General features: G+C 38.6%; 1 protein-coding gene across 1 annotated transcript in view; it reads left to right on the top strand.

The window, feature by feature from the left end:
* Positions 1-3,048: 3,048 nt before the first annotated feature.
* Positions 3,049-13,875, top strand: part of LOC131855251 (neogenin) — a 30,154-nt gene continuing 19,327 nt past the window's right edge. The window contains exons 1-9 of the mRNA XM_059206494.1: positions 3,049-3,088; positions 3,240-3,429; positions 4,396-4,526; positions 4,881-5,077; positions 5,909-6,063; positions 7,363-7,463; positions 7,961-8,048; positions 9,548-9,689; positions 13,563-13,729. Coding sequence (XP_059062477.1) covers positions 3,049-3,088; positions 3,240-3,429; positions 4,396-4,526; positions 4,881-5,077; positions 5,909-6,063; positions 7,363-7,463; positions 7,961-8,048; positions 9,548-9,689; positions 13,563-13,729 — 1,211 coding nt within the window. The remainder of the gene's footprint in view (positions 3,089-3,239; positions 3,430-4,395; positions 4,527-4,880; positions 5,078-5,908; positions 6,064-7,362; positions 7,464-7,960; positions 8,049-9,547; positions 9,690-13,562; positions 13,730-13,875) is intronic.

Genomic DNA, 13,875 nt, shown 5'->3' with positions numbered 1-13,875 from the left:
AGGAGTATGGCAACTAACATTGTGATATGACACAATTCCTAGACCTACTGACAGCCTCGGTGGTATAGTGGTTTAGCACACCGCTTTACTATCCATTGGTCGTGGGTTTGATTCCGCGCACGGTACAAACATTTGTATTCATGAGTATGATTGTTTGTATCGGTCTGGGTGTTTTCTATGTATAATATGTATTTATTTACAAAAAAAATGTATCCATGTATTTATATCAGTTGTCTAGTACCCATAACACAAGCTCGTCTTAGCTTGGGACTAGATGGCGCTGTGTGAATTGTCCTGAGATATTATTATTATTACTGAATATGCATATAAAATCTCATAAAAATCGCTCAAGCCGTTTCGGAATATGGTAACATTGTGACACGAGAATTTTATATATAAGATTATTATTTACCACTGGTCTAATTTTAACATGACTAAGCTTTGGGTTAAATTGGAAAAACTTTGTACAAGATAACGAGTTTTGTTCAGTTTGCAAACTAACGAAGATAGACAAGTCTCTTGTAGGGCTGATGTAATTATAACAGGATGCCTGCGCAGCCATATCGTTAAATATATTTACGTCATTATTCTGAGGATATTACTTGTAGAGTGGGTTATGGTCGAGCGCAGTGATAGCTGGCTCATCTGTCATACTCGTGAACGGGTGCTGCTTATAGGGACTGATCTGCTCTAATCACTACGACTGATTTCCTCTTATTTAGTTGTTTAACCAGTTGGTTGTATACTTAATATTTTTTCTATTTGAGTGTTTAATTGAATTAGTGCTAATTGGTGGTTTGCATTCACACACTTAAACTTAAAATGTAAAGTAATAATAAAATTATTTAAAAGAGCAACACGCAAGTTTCTTACTCGTTCTTCTTGTGATGAGTCAGCTTTCCGAATGAGCGGTAGATTAAAAAATAATGTGATGACTATTCAAAAGTGCTTAAATGTATAATAAAATATTCTTATTATTTTAATAATTAACCTTGACACTTAGGGATATAAAAATAGATAACCTATTTTCAGAACTACCGAGTATACAGATAAAATTTCATCAAAATTGGTTAAACGAATTCAGAAATTCAATAGAGTTTCCGGTTCAGTTCGATCTATATACTGAACTGGAAATTGACGGTAGGGAAAAAAAATATAATATAATACAAAAAAACTCGCCGTTCATATGCGGCTAAAATGAATAAATGATTTTTAAATTTTAATTTGATTTTGCGGTTTCGAAGTATGACAACTAACGTTGAGACACGAGAATTTTATATATACACTAGCTATTGCTCGCGGCTTCGTTCGCGTTGATTTATCCCCTTAGGGGTGGAATTTATCAAAATGCTTTCTTTGGGGATGCCTACGTCATAGTAGCTTTATGCATGCAAAGTCTCAGCGCGATCAGTTTAAAATTGACAAAGTTTCATACAAACTTTCATCCCCTATTTAATTCTACCCCCAAGGGGGTAGAATTAATCAAAATCCTTTCTTAGCGGATGCCTACATCATAACATCTACCTGCATGTCAAATTTCAGTCCGATCCGTCCAGTAGTTTGGGCTGTGCGTTGATAGATCACTACGTCAGTCACCTTTGAGTTATATATATTTAGATATAGATAAGGTAGCAAGGATTTCACTACAAGTACTAAAAAGAAAGTGTTTGAATAAATCAGACGAAATAAATAAGTAATGGTTCTTGAAACGGCGTACAAAGTTGTAAAACAAGCAAATCCACCAGTATTTATAAATGAACGACGCTGTTTGATCTAGTCTTCAAGAGACACTTGAGACCTGAGAGAGGTTCTCGACGAAATGTAAAAAGACACGACTTTTACGACAGACTTTTATTGTTATAAAATACTAGCTTTTGCCCGCGACTTCGCTCGCGTTAATTTATCCCCTTAGGGGTGGAATTTATCAAAATTCTTTCTTAGGGGATGCCTACGTCATAGTAGCTTTATGCATGCAAAGTCTCAGCCCGATCGGTTTAAAATTAACAAACTTTCATATAAACTTTCATACCCTATTTTATCCCTTTGGGGGTAGAATTAATCAAAATCCTTAGCGGATGCCTACGTCATAACATCTACCTGCATGCCAAATTTCCATCCAGTGGTTTGGGCTGTTATGTGTTTAGATATGTTATGATATTTAGATATCACTTCACTGTGACTGTGACCTTATGACGTAGGCATCCGCTAAGAAAGGTTTTTGATTAATTCTACCCCCAAGGGGATGAAAGTTTGTATGAAACTATGTCAATTTTAAACTGATCGCGCTGAGACTTTGCATGCATAAAGCTACTATGACGTAGGCATCCCCTAAGAAAGGAAACAAAAGTAAAGCCGCAAAAACCATACCTAATTAATAATAATACTTCTTAACGCGAGCGAAACTGCAGGCAAAAGCTAGTCTATGTATATATCTAACTTGTTTCCATCAATCGCGTTGATCCTTGAGCTTAAATTGATTTACTTTTGTTGAGCCATTGTACAGAAACTCCATCAAAACTGTGTCGCTTGAATTATGTACACAATAGAGCCGGTGGTTGCAGTGAACTTGTGATGAATCTGCATTGTTTACTGCATCCGCAGCCGACAATCTGCATTTGCAATGTGCATTTGAAAAACTAATAAACTCGCTCACGTTGGAAGGTATTGCATTTTAGTTTTTAAACATGTAGAAAGACGAATAGGTGAGACGATACTATGGTATACTGTGTGGATTTAAACTTGACAAGTCCTGAGTTTGATTCTGGCGATTGGGAAAAAATGTTAAGCTACAAAAGCAAACTTATCTTAGGGTAATTACAGTATCCACCGAGCATAAAAAAAAAAATTATAAATATAAAAAAACATATATGTTTTTTGTTCACCCTTTATATATATGTACATATATGTTTCTTATTCAGACAGGGAATTCATCTCCACACACTGGGACCTAAATTGTCTCGGACAGTGCGGTTTCAGAGGAGCTTCCCCCCGCGTACACTTAGATTGTGGAATGAACTACCTGCCGAGGTTTACTATAGAGACTACAGCATGGGGTTTATCAAGAAGGCTTTATTGAGGTTTCTTAATGGTTAGCCACGCGCACGTGTCACTCCTGGTGTTTCAGGCGTCCATAGGCTACGGTAACCGTTTACCATCAGATGGCCGTATGCTATAAAATTTTAAAGATTCCTTAAAAGGACTAAAAGATCTCGTTTAGTCATAATACCCTTATTTTTCAGGTGGAGACGAACAGTTAGACCCAGGAGTACGATTCCTATCAGAACCTCAAGATGCGGTGGTGGTGGAGGGAGACAGCACGATTCTGGCGTGTTCAGCAGCCTCACACCACACCACGAGGCTCTCCTGGCGGCACAGTACTTCAGCGCCCCCTACGAGGGACCATACCCTCTCCGGCACTGACAAATACAGGTAATGTTCAAGTAATATGGCTGGCTCATCGTTATACTCGTGAAAGGGTGCAGCCTGTAGAGACTGGTCTAGTCTGATAACTATGACTGATTTATGCTTTATGGACTGATATGAGATTTTAAGCAATACAGCAATAATTTTTATCCCCATTATGTATCTTAAATACATTGTCCATTTAATATAGATCAATATGGCCCGATGTATAATTTACAGCAGGTAATTTCCGAAGATATTACAGATTAAAAATGCAGGGACATAGCGATGCAGCGGTACCGGCCCGGCCGGCGGCGCGTGTCTATAAAGCATTGCACCCGCGCGAAGCCAGGGCGGGTCTCTAGTTATGTAACGCTTTATCCAATATGTATTTATAGCAGGTATCCAGTCACCTCAACATCCGCTGTGTTAGGTTGACTGGATGAGATCTCTGCTAGGGATAAGTCCATATATGCTCATCATCATCGCAGCACGGAAGACGTCCGCTGCTGGACATAGGCCTCCCCCAAAGATCTCCACCACGATCGGTCCTGCGCTGCTCGCATCCAATGCCTTCCCGCGATCCTGACCAGATCGTCGGTCCACCTTGCTGGATGCCTTCCCACGATGCGTCTTTGCTCATATAGTCTCCGAATTAGTCAATACTGCACTGTAATAAATATATTATAAATATTAATATGGATTTTGTGCATCAAAGTGTACAACAATCTTCCAAGAGAGATTAAAGAACTGGGGTCTCATACGTTTTTCAAACGCAAAACTAAAGAATTGGCTGTCACTTGGTAATTTTTACAGTGTCCAAGAATATTTAAGTAACACAAACACCTTCACGTAATTTGCATGCCTGTATGGTAAATATTGCTGATCAATCAATTTCATGTAACATCATATTAATTATAATTCGCAAATAAATTATTTCATTTCATATTTCATTTCATATTTCATTTCATATTTCATTTCATTTCATTTCAGAAAGCAACAAACAAACGGATCGCTGGTCATTGAGAAGATGTCAGCGGCAGTGGCGGGGCAGTACCAGTGCGTGGCGACGGTGGACGGCGTCGGCACCATCGTGTCCAGAGTCGCCACAGTTTTTTTAGCTGGTAATTGTAACCTTAAGAATAACATAACATTTACCAAAAAATTAAAGTACAGTAAGACTCCGCTTAACGAAACAGCGTCTTATTCACCTTTCTTTTCTTCAGAATAACTACTATCAATATTTTTGTTTTCTTCTTAGAAATAGAAATAATCTTTATTCAAATAAAATCATTAGAAGCACTTTTGAATAGTCATATTTTGATTCCACCACTCATTCGGAATGCAGATTCATCACAAGAAGAATGAGCAAGAAACTTGTGTGTTGCTCTTTTGTTTCATCTTCCAGAGCTGCCAATTCTGACGTCTTTACTAAGGGAATTAAACAAAATAATAATAATTGTTGTCTTAAATTCCAGAGCTGCCAATCCTGACCCCTGGGCCCAGGTCAGTGCTGGGTGCTCTAGGTGGTATGGCACTCCTCACGTGCACTATGAGGTCGACACAGGAGGCGCGCGTGGCGCTGCGAGTGCTCCTTCCAGCGACCTCGACGCCAGATCGAAGGGTGTACGGAATTGCTCGACCCCACACTGCTCCGCCAACACTTAAAGTCAATGTGAGTACAGAAGGGGCTTTTCAAGAAGGGTATATTAAGGTTTCTTAAGGGTTGGCAACGCGTACGTAACATATCCGTTGCTTCAGACGTCCATAGGCTACGGTATCGATTTACCATCAGATGGGCCGTATGCTTGTTTGCCACCATCGTAGTATAAAAAAAAGTGTTTGAATAAGCGTAATTGTCCACTTGTAGCGCGGTGCTTATGACCTCACCACTGTACTAGGTCACCACAAACTAAACTAGGTCAAAATTTTTCGTTATCATATTGATTTTACTTATTTTTGTTGACTTTGGTAAATTCAAATTCAAATGCAAAAATCATTATTATTTCTTTTTGTCCTTACCGTCCAGTTCGGTATATAGATCCAATTGAGAAGAACTGGCAAGAAACTCAATTGAGTTACTTTGATTTTAAAAGCCAGTTTATTTACAATGTATAGGTATTTATATAGGTGACTATTTCTAACATTAAATGAAAATACCGTGCATGAACAACTATTGCCATGCACGCTCGTCATTCAAGTAATCGATTTGCTCAGTAAATATGATTTAACAGATGTTTTGAAGTTATTTAAGGGTAATTCCAATATATGGTATCTTATTGTAAATTTTTATACCTATTCCCATAAAAGACCTATTGCATTTTTCTAAACGATACTTGGGGACAGTAAGTCTGTCTTTAAATCTAGTATTAATATTATGAATATTGCTGTTTTTTTGGAAATAAGTGAAGATCTTTGTGAACATATAGAATATTTAAGTATAGAAATTGTGTCATACTTTCATTCGTCCTACATACTATTATACATCATTCTGTGGTACTTGCAGGTGACTTGGTTGAAGAACGGCTCCCCAGTACGGCTAGAAGAAGGACGGGTATCAGTGACGGTGAGTGGTGCCCTCGAGGTGGACACGCTACGGCTCGACGACCAAGCTTCGTACTCCTGCCGGGTCGCTCTACAGAACAGGCCGGATCGATACATGTAAATACATTATTTATCATATAGCAACATCAAGTATTTTCTACACGTGCCACCTTTAGTCCTCTTAACTGTATTTCGGAGAAGTCATATCGCACGGCACGTGTAACTCATTAGCAGCGTGCAGCGGCGTGTGTATTACACGTGTAAATTAGTATCCAAAACCCAAACATTGCAATTAAATGCAGCCTGATCGAGGCCCATCCAATTCAAACGGGGATCGAAATTACGACGGCCTGAGCCGAGGTTCGAACCCCTAATGATGCCCTCAGACTAAAGTCGTATCCGTCAGGCGGGAGTTGGCCATCAGCCGCTCCATAAGTCCTTCCTTCGGTTTGGAGTGTCATCTCTACTCGCCTCCTATCGTTCGGTGAAGCTGTATATGCCAGCTGCGGCCATCATAAGAGTAGTCCGAAAAAAATATTAATCAAGTCGAGAGACAGATTAGAAATATGTATTTCTAATCTTTAGAAATATGTTTGTTAACTAACGTTATTATATTGTTTATGTTCATTGTTATTGTGGTCGCGCTGGGTCACCCGTAAGCCTGTTTACGAGCTGCTAATGGATTGATGCCAATGCAATTCATTCATATTTTGTACAAGTTGAAATGTAAATCTACCCTTTTTTGTTCGGACTACTCTAATGCTGTACGCCGCAGCTGGCCTTTACAGCTTCACAGTTAGGGGGCGAGTGCAGATGACACTCCAAACCAAAGGAAGGACTTATGGAGCGGCTGAAGGCCAACTCCCGCCTGACGGATACGACTTTAGTCTGAGGGCACCACTAGGGGTTCGATGTTTTTATAATCTAATGTTTTTATAGAAAAACTTTAAATCTATAGCACTGACAATATTATCTGATTACATTAATAATGAGTGCGTAGCGATTATCGCACGCCGTTACTTGTTGTTCTGTAATTATTTATATAAAAGAACATCTATTAAAAAAAGCAACACACAAGTTTCTTGCTCATTCTTCTTGTGATGAATCTGCATTCCGAATGAGTGGTAGAATCAAAATATGGCTATTCAAAAGTGCTTGTAATGAGTTTATTTGAATAAAGATTATTTCTATTTCTATTTCTATAAATTCTTGGTGAATTTGTCGCGATGTGCTAATTGACCTGACCTCATGTTCTTATCATCCTCCACTGGTGCCCCGCCAGCGTAAACCGTTAGCGCAGGCGGGTGCACCATTCCATTATCATCTACAAAAAAAAAACCACGTAACACCAAGCTCTGCTTACCGTGGGACTAGATGGGGCAGTGTTAATTATTTATTTATTTATTGTCATTTCAGCACGGGCAAGCCCACAGAGCTGGTGGTGAGTGCAGAAGCTGGTAACGCGGAGTCACCACCGCGGTTCATCGCCACGCCGCAGCCAGTTACCGTCATGGAAGGTCACCATCCCTACCTCACTCTCTACTAACCGCTTACATAATAATAATCTCAGGACAATTCACACAGCGCCATCTAGACCCAAGTTAAGCTAGCTAAAGCTTGTGTGAATTGTCCTGAGTTGTTTATTTATATATGAATTTGATTGTTTGTATTGATCTGCATGTTTTCTGTATAATATGTTATCTAGTATCATAACACAAGCTCTGTTGTAGCTTGGGACTAGATGGCGCTATGTAAATTGTCCCGACAGATCTGCTTGTTCCTTATCCCATTTATTTGTGGTCGTCGTAATATGTTTTTCTCTTCCATTCATCCCTGTTCGCAGTCATCTCGTTATTTACTTCCTTTCTCACCATATCATCTTTCACACAGTCCATCCATCTCTTTTTCGGTCTTCCTCTACCCTTATAACCTTCCACATCATATGTAACACCGTCCTTAGGATATGATAAATTGTCCCAATATATTATTATTATTATTATTATTAATGTTGTAGGTGCATCTGCAACATTCGACTGTGCGGCAACTGGCAACCCTAAACCGGAGATCACTTGGCTTAACAACGGCATCGCTATAGACCTCAAGTGAGTCAATTTTTTTAACTACTCTAAGGCTGTTATCCGCAGCTGGCCTTTACAGCTTCGCCGGACGATAAGGGGCGAGTGCAGATGGCACTCCAAACCAAAGGAGGGACTTATAGAGCGGCTAAAGGTTAACTCCCGCCTGACGGATACGATTTTAGTCTGAGGGCACCGCTAGAGATTCGAACCTCGGCTCAAGCCGTCGTAAAAATAATTTATTCATGTAGGACATTTTAGCCGCTTATGAACGTCAAGTTTTTACATTATATTTTATTTCCCTACCGTCCAGTTCGGTATATAGATCCAATTGAGAAGAACTGGCAAGAAACTCAATTGAATTACTTTTTTTTTTAAAGCCAGTTTATTTACAATGTATAGGTATTTATATAGGTGTCTATGTCTAACATTAAATGAAAATTCCGAACATGAAAACTATTGCCATGCACGCTCGTCGTTTAAGTAATCGTTTAAAAAAAAAAGTAATTCAATTGAGTTTCTTGCCAGTTCTTCTCAATTGGATCTATATACCGAACTGGACGGTAGGGAAAAAAATTATAATGTAAAAACTTGACGTTAATAAGCGGCTAAAATGTCCTACATGAATAAATGATTTTTGAATTTGAATTTGTAATTTCAAGCCCCATTTGAATTGATGGGGGAACGATCCTAGGGGTTATATTATTGATAATGTAATGGTGCACCTGATGCTGATGGTTTACGCTGGCGGGGCACCAGCGGACGATGATAAGATGAGCATGAGGTCAGGTCAGTTAGTCCATCAAAGTAAATTCAACATGAATTTATCACGATGGTTTCCAGGGGGAACCGCATGGAGGTCAACCTGACATGGTACATTGGTAGTAATGGGGTTATTAGTCCACATTACTAACAATCTTAACCTCGGTGGTCTAGCGGTCTAGCACACCGCTTTACGACCGATGGTCGCGGGTTCGATTCCTCGCACGGCACAAACAATTTGTATTCATGAGTATAATAGTTTATATCGATCTGGGTGTTTTCTATGTATAATATGTATATATTTACAAAAAAAAATATCTATGTATATGTATCAGTTATCTAGTACCTATAATACAAGCTTAACTTGGGTCTAGATGGCGCTGTGTGAATTGTCCTGGAAAAAAAATCTTCCTGTTTTAAACTTGACGCGGTCATTATTCTCGTGAGTACGGTTTGCCGAGATGAATATCGAGCGAGTTCCAGTAGTAGCAACAAACGAAGACGTGTGAAGGTAGACGCATATGTCTGCCCATAAAAAGATTTCATTTTCCATCTACCCGCTGCTCTTCAGTTTACCCGTGATCATGGTGGTTGAAAGACTACCGAAATATCGGTAACTCAGCAAATAAATATAAAACGTGGTAAGATCCCATGATTTTTACTAATTATACGTATAAAAATCTTCCTGCCTTCCCTTTCAGTTGCGGCCCGGGGCATGTATTTTAAACATGGTTGAGAATTAAATAATGTTTGTTTGTTCGTAGCGACCTGGACTCCCGCTTCTACCTGGTGGGGTGGGGCTCGTTGCGCGTGCAGTCTGCACGTGCTCTAGACGCGGGCGTGTACACGTGCCGCGCGCACTCCAGGCTGGACTCCACAGACTTCAACACGCAGCTGCACGTGTTGGTCAGTATTGTTTTTTTTTTTTTTATGTATTTGGCAAAGGAAACGAGCTTATGCTGTAGTTCAGGGTAGGCGAACCAATGGCACGCGACATAATCTTTTGGGCACGTCGTCGATCATAAAACTGTTTGAAGAATCTGCCTCATGCTATTTTAACAATATTTCCACCTACCTATGCCTGCGAGTCATTATTTTCAGAGATGAATAACATTAAAAACTCGGTTAGAAACCGTTTGACAGATGAATCCAGTTCAGCATGCATTTTGCTAAAAGTAACATCGTACAAGCCTGATATAAATTATTTGTCATCTAACCTGCAGCAACAGAAGTCACACTAATGTTACAGTAATTTAATTTATGCGTGTAATGAAAACAATCCAAAATGTACCTCTTTTGTTTACTTTATTTCATAGAGAGTTTTGATAGTATTATTTTCCAAATAATCAGAAAGTCAAAATTATTTGATGGCACGTCAATGACCCCATTAAACATTTTTTGGAAAAAATTGCCTATATACATGAATAGCGTTTCGTAGTCTCGATAACATGTGGTTTGGTTGACGCGTATTTTTTTATATATTTTTTTTATTGGGTTGTTTGGGCTATTGTCAGGTTTTTGTAGCACCTGTAGCACTGCGACCTACATAGATCTATTGTGCTCGCCCTTTTTCAGAGTTCGCTACCTAGACCCATCAGGGACAAGAATTGAAGGATATTCTTAGGAGCAATGGTTGGCGAGCTCCTCAGGAAAGAGTGTATACTTTCCAAAGGAGATATTTCGTTTATGCATGAGTGGGCTAGGTTACTCAGTCATTTGGCGCGTGGGACAGTTGAGAGGAGAGTGAGAGAGTGAGGTTAATGAAAGTTGTGGCAATCACTACAAACAGTGCCACCACTGTAGGAACAGGCCGACCAATTCGGGACACTCGCGGCCGCCCGCACGCTCGCTATTTTATAAATATCTCAACTGTACCAATAGGATAACTAGTGTATTCCTTGCAGTTAGTTAACACACACACAGTTCCATCGGCATAAAGTTTTGTGTAGTTTACCAAATGAAACAGCTTTCGATAAGAGGGCCTTTAGAGTAGCACCATAAAAAACCCTGAGATCCTCAGGTCCATACAGATTTAATACATGATGAGATATGTAATATTAATATTAATATTAATATTAAGATATGTAATATTTCAGTTAGTATGGCATTTTAATTTATATTTAGTTTATTCTATTTAACTTTAAAATTATGTATGTAGTTTATGTAAGTGTATCTAGTTTAATATATGAATATTATTGTGTACATAAATTTTAATTCATATAATATTTATTATTATTTTTCTTTATTATCATTATATATTTGTTACCTTTTAGTTTTCTCCTGTTCATGTCATTTTACCTACCTGTTCGATGTTTCAATCCGTTTCCCTAAGGTTGCCTTGAAAAGATTGCTTTTAGCAATAAGGCCGCCTTATTGTAACGATACATGTGTCTTTTGTTATATTGTTTGTGCTTCTTCTTTACTGTACGTTGCAAATAAAGTATATTCTATCTATCTATCTCTATCTAATATTAAATGTAGGATCCACTAATTATGATGACGACTTAGGTCGGATTTCACCAAAGAAACTGATCACGTTTAGTTCGTACTGAACGCCATTAATTTATTATTACATATTATTTTGTAGCTGTGACGTGGTCGTGTGGAATGAGTAGTCATGCTCACTAAAATGTCCAGACATGTGGCGGCGTGGTGGGCCGGGTCATTGGGCTCCCTAAAATATGATAGAGCGCAGTGATGGCTGGCTCATCCGTCATACTCGTGAAACGAGTGCTGCTTGTAGGGACTGGTCTGCTCTTATCACTACGACTGATTTAATCTTATTGCATATTTATATTTGACCCGAAAATTAGTGCTTGTTGGTAGTTTGTATTCACACGTTTCGACTTGTAAATGTAAACTTACAAGGATTATTTAAAAGAGCAACACACAAGTTTCTTGCTCGTTCTTCTTGTGATGAGACAGCTTTCCGAACGAGTGGTAGATAAAAAACAAATTGTTATAACTAATCAAAAGTGCTTAAATTAAGTTTATTTGAATAAATGATTTTCTATTCTATTCTATTCTATTCTTAACATGTTAAACGTGTTCAAAGCTTCATTTTGCATTTCGCCACTACAAATTCCGCTAAACACGTTTATAAATTCTGAACGCCTGATTTCCTACAGTTAACTCTTTAAATTTATTTAAAGCAGCTGTCAGTTGTCAAACAGTCATCAATCAAATTTTTGACAATACAATATCGGGCATAAAAAGAAAATTGCCAGTAATATAAAAAAAAATCCTCAATAAAATATTTTTTTACTAGTTTATAGGTAAAGGTTGTTGTTTTATACTTTGTAGTCGACGGTACTTATTAAATTAAAAATTAAAAAACTTATCCTAATTATCACATGATTGAATTATAAATATTTCTTAGAATTATTTTATTTAAATTACCCATTGCATCGAATATTATTTTATGAGCGTGTAACACTGTGAACGAATGAAAATCTAAACTTCATTTTGATAAACGCGATCTGTATAACGCTGGTGAATTTCATTTAAAGTAAAACGAGATCAACGTCGTTCTTTTTTTCGAGTTCACGCTGAACTCCGTTTCCTTGAACGTATTTATGCTATGATTTGTGAAATCCGACCTTAGACTTTGAAGCCGGATACCGGAAGAGACACCCCAAGTAGCGGATGTGACTTGTGACACGGGTGTAGGTTGATAAAGCCAATTGGTCGTAGCGTAATGTTATATAGCTTAAAGCTATCGACAAATGGACTATTCAACACAAAAATAATTTTTCAATTCGAACCAATCATTTCTGAGATTACCCCGTTCAAACAAACAAACTCTTCAACTTTATAATATTACTATCTACTCGCCCCGGCTTCGCACGGGTGTACATGTATTATACATATAAACCATCCTCTTGAATCACTCTATGTATTAAGAAAATCGCTACAAAATCCGTTGCGTAGTTTTAAAGATTTAAGCATACTGATGGTGACAGGACTATGTACTAGGATCCCTGGTCGTATGGTCGGACGGCGAAGTAAAAATGCTCGGTTGTTTGCACTTAGTAGGAAGGCACCTATCGGGTCGCTGTCTCGCCAGTGAATTTTTTTTTTTTTCGGACTACTCTAATGCTGTTGGCCGTAGCTGGCCTTTACAGCTTCACCGGACGTTATGGGGCGAGTGCAGATGGCACTCCAAACCCGCGGAAGGACTTATGGAGCGGCTGAAGGCCAACTCCTGCCCGACGGATACGACTTTAGTCTGAGGGCACCACTAGGGGTTCGAACCTCGGCTCAGGCCGTCGTAATTTCGATCCCCGTTTGAATTGGACGGGGGATCGATCGGAGAGGACCGCCAGTGAATGCGGACCGCGCTCTTTATATAGACGCCCGACGGGTGGCCTTCCCTACTGCAACTGTACGTTGCGCTTGATTTATTATTATTAACAAAAATGATCTTACTTATATACAAATTTTGCTTATACTAATTATTTATATCTAGGGGAATAAAAGACACTATATTATATATTTTATTGATGATAACTTATTATACTAATTACTTTCTAATTGATTCCGTCGTGTACACATTCATAGAACGGACAGACAGCGACAGCGACTTTGTTTTATGCTATGTAAGAATGTCACTTTTATATCTCAGGAATTTTTCTTATGTCAACGTGTAAATATTATCATTTTAATTCATTTTAATATTCTATTTACTGCTGAATTGGTTCGAATTGAAAAATTCTAAAATGTAATAGACCTACATGAATGAAGATACCTTCAATTTTGAATTTGGATATTGTTTTACAGACCCCACCTCGAGTGCACCTACCATCTGCTCCAGTGGTTACGGCGTACACGCGTGGCGACGTACTGCTACGGTGTGAGGTTCGAGGCCGGCCAACTCCTACAATTACGTGGCTGAAGGACGGGGAGCCGCTCACGCCAAACAACCACGATATATCTATTGTCGATGGGTAATTATTCATTTAATTGATTGCTTGGGGACTGATCTGTTCAAGTTACGAACACTGAATAATTTTTTTTGTTGTTTGTGATAGCATATGCTATATCACTATATTCTCCCAAATTTGAATTTAAATCAATCTGTATTATTGTAAAC

Source organism: Achroia grisella, unplaced genomic scaffold, assembly GCF_030625045.1.
Source record: "Achroia grisella isolate CSIRO2021 unplaced genomic scaffold, CSIRO_AGI_Agris_v1 utg1360, whole genome shotgun sequence".
NCBI lineage: Eukaryota > Metazoa > Arthropoda > Insecta > Lepidoptera > Pyralidae > Achroia > Achroia grisella.
This window is presented reverse-complemented; position numbering and strand designations above follow the sequence as displayed.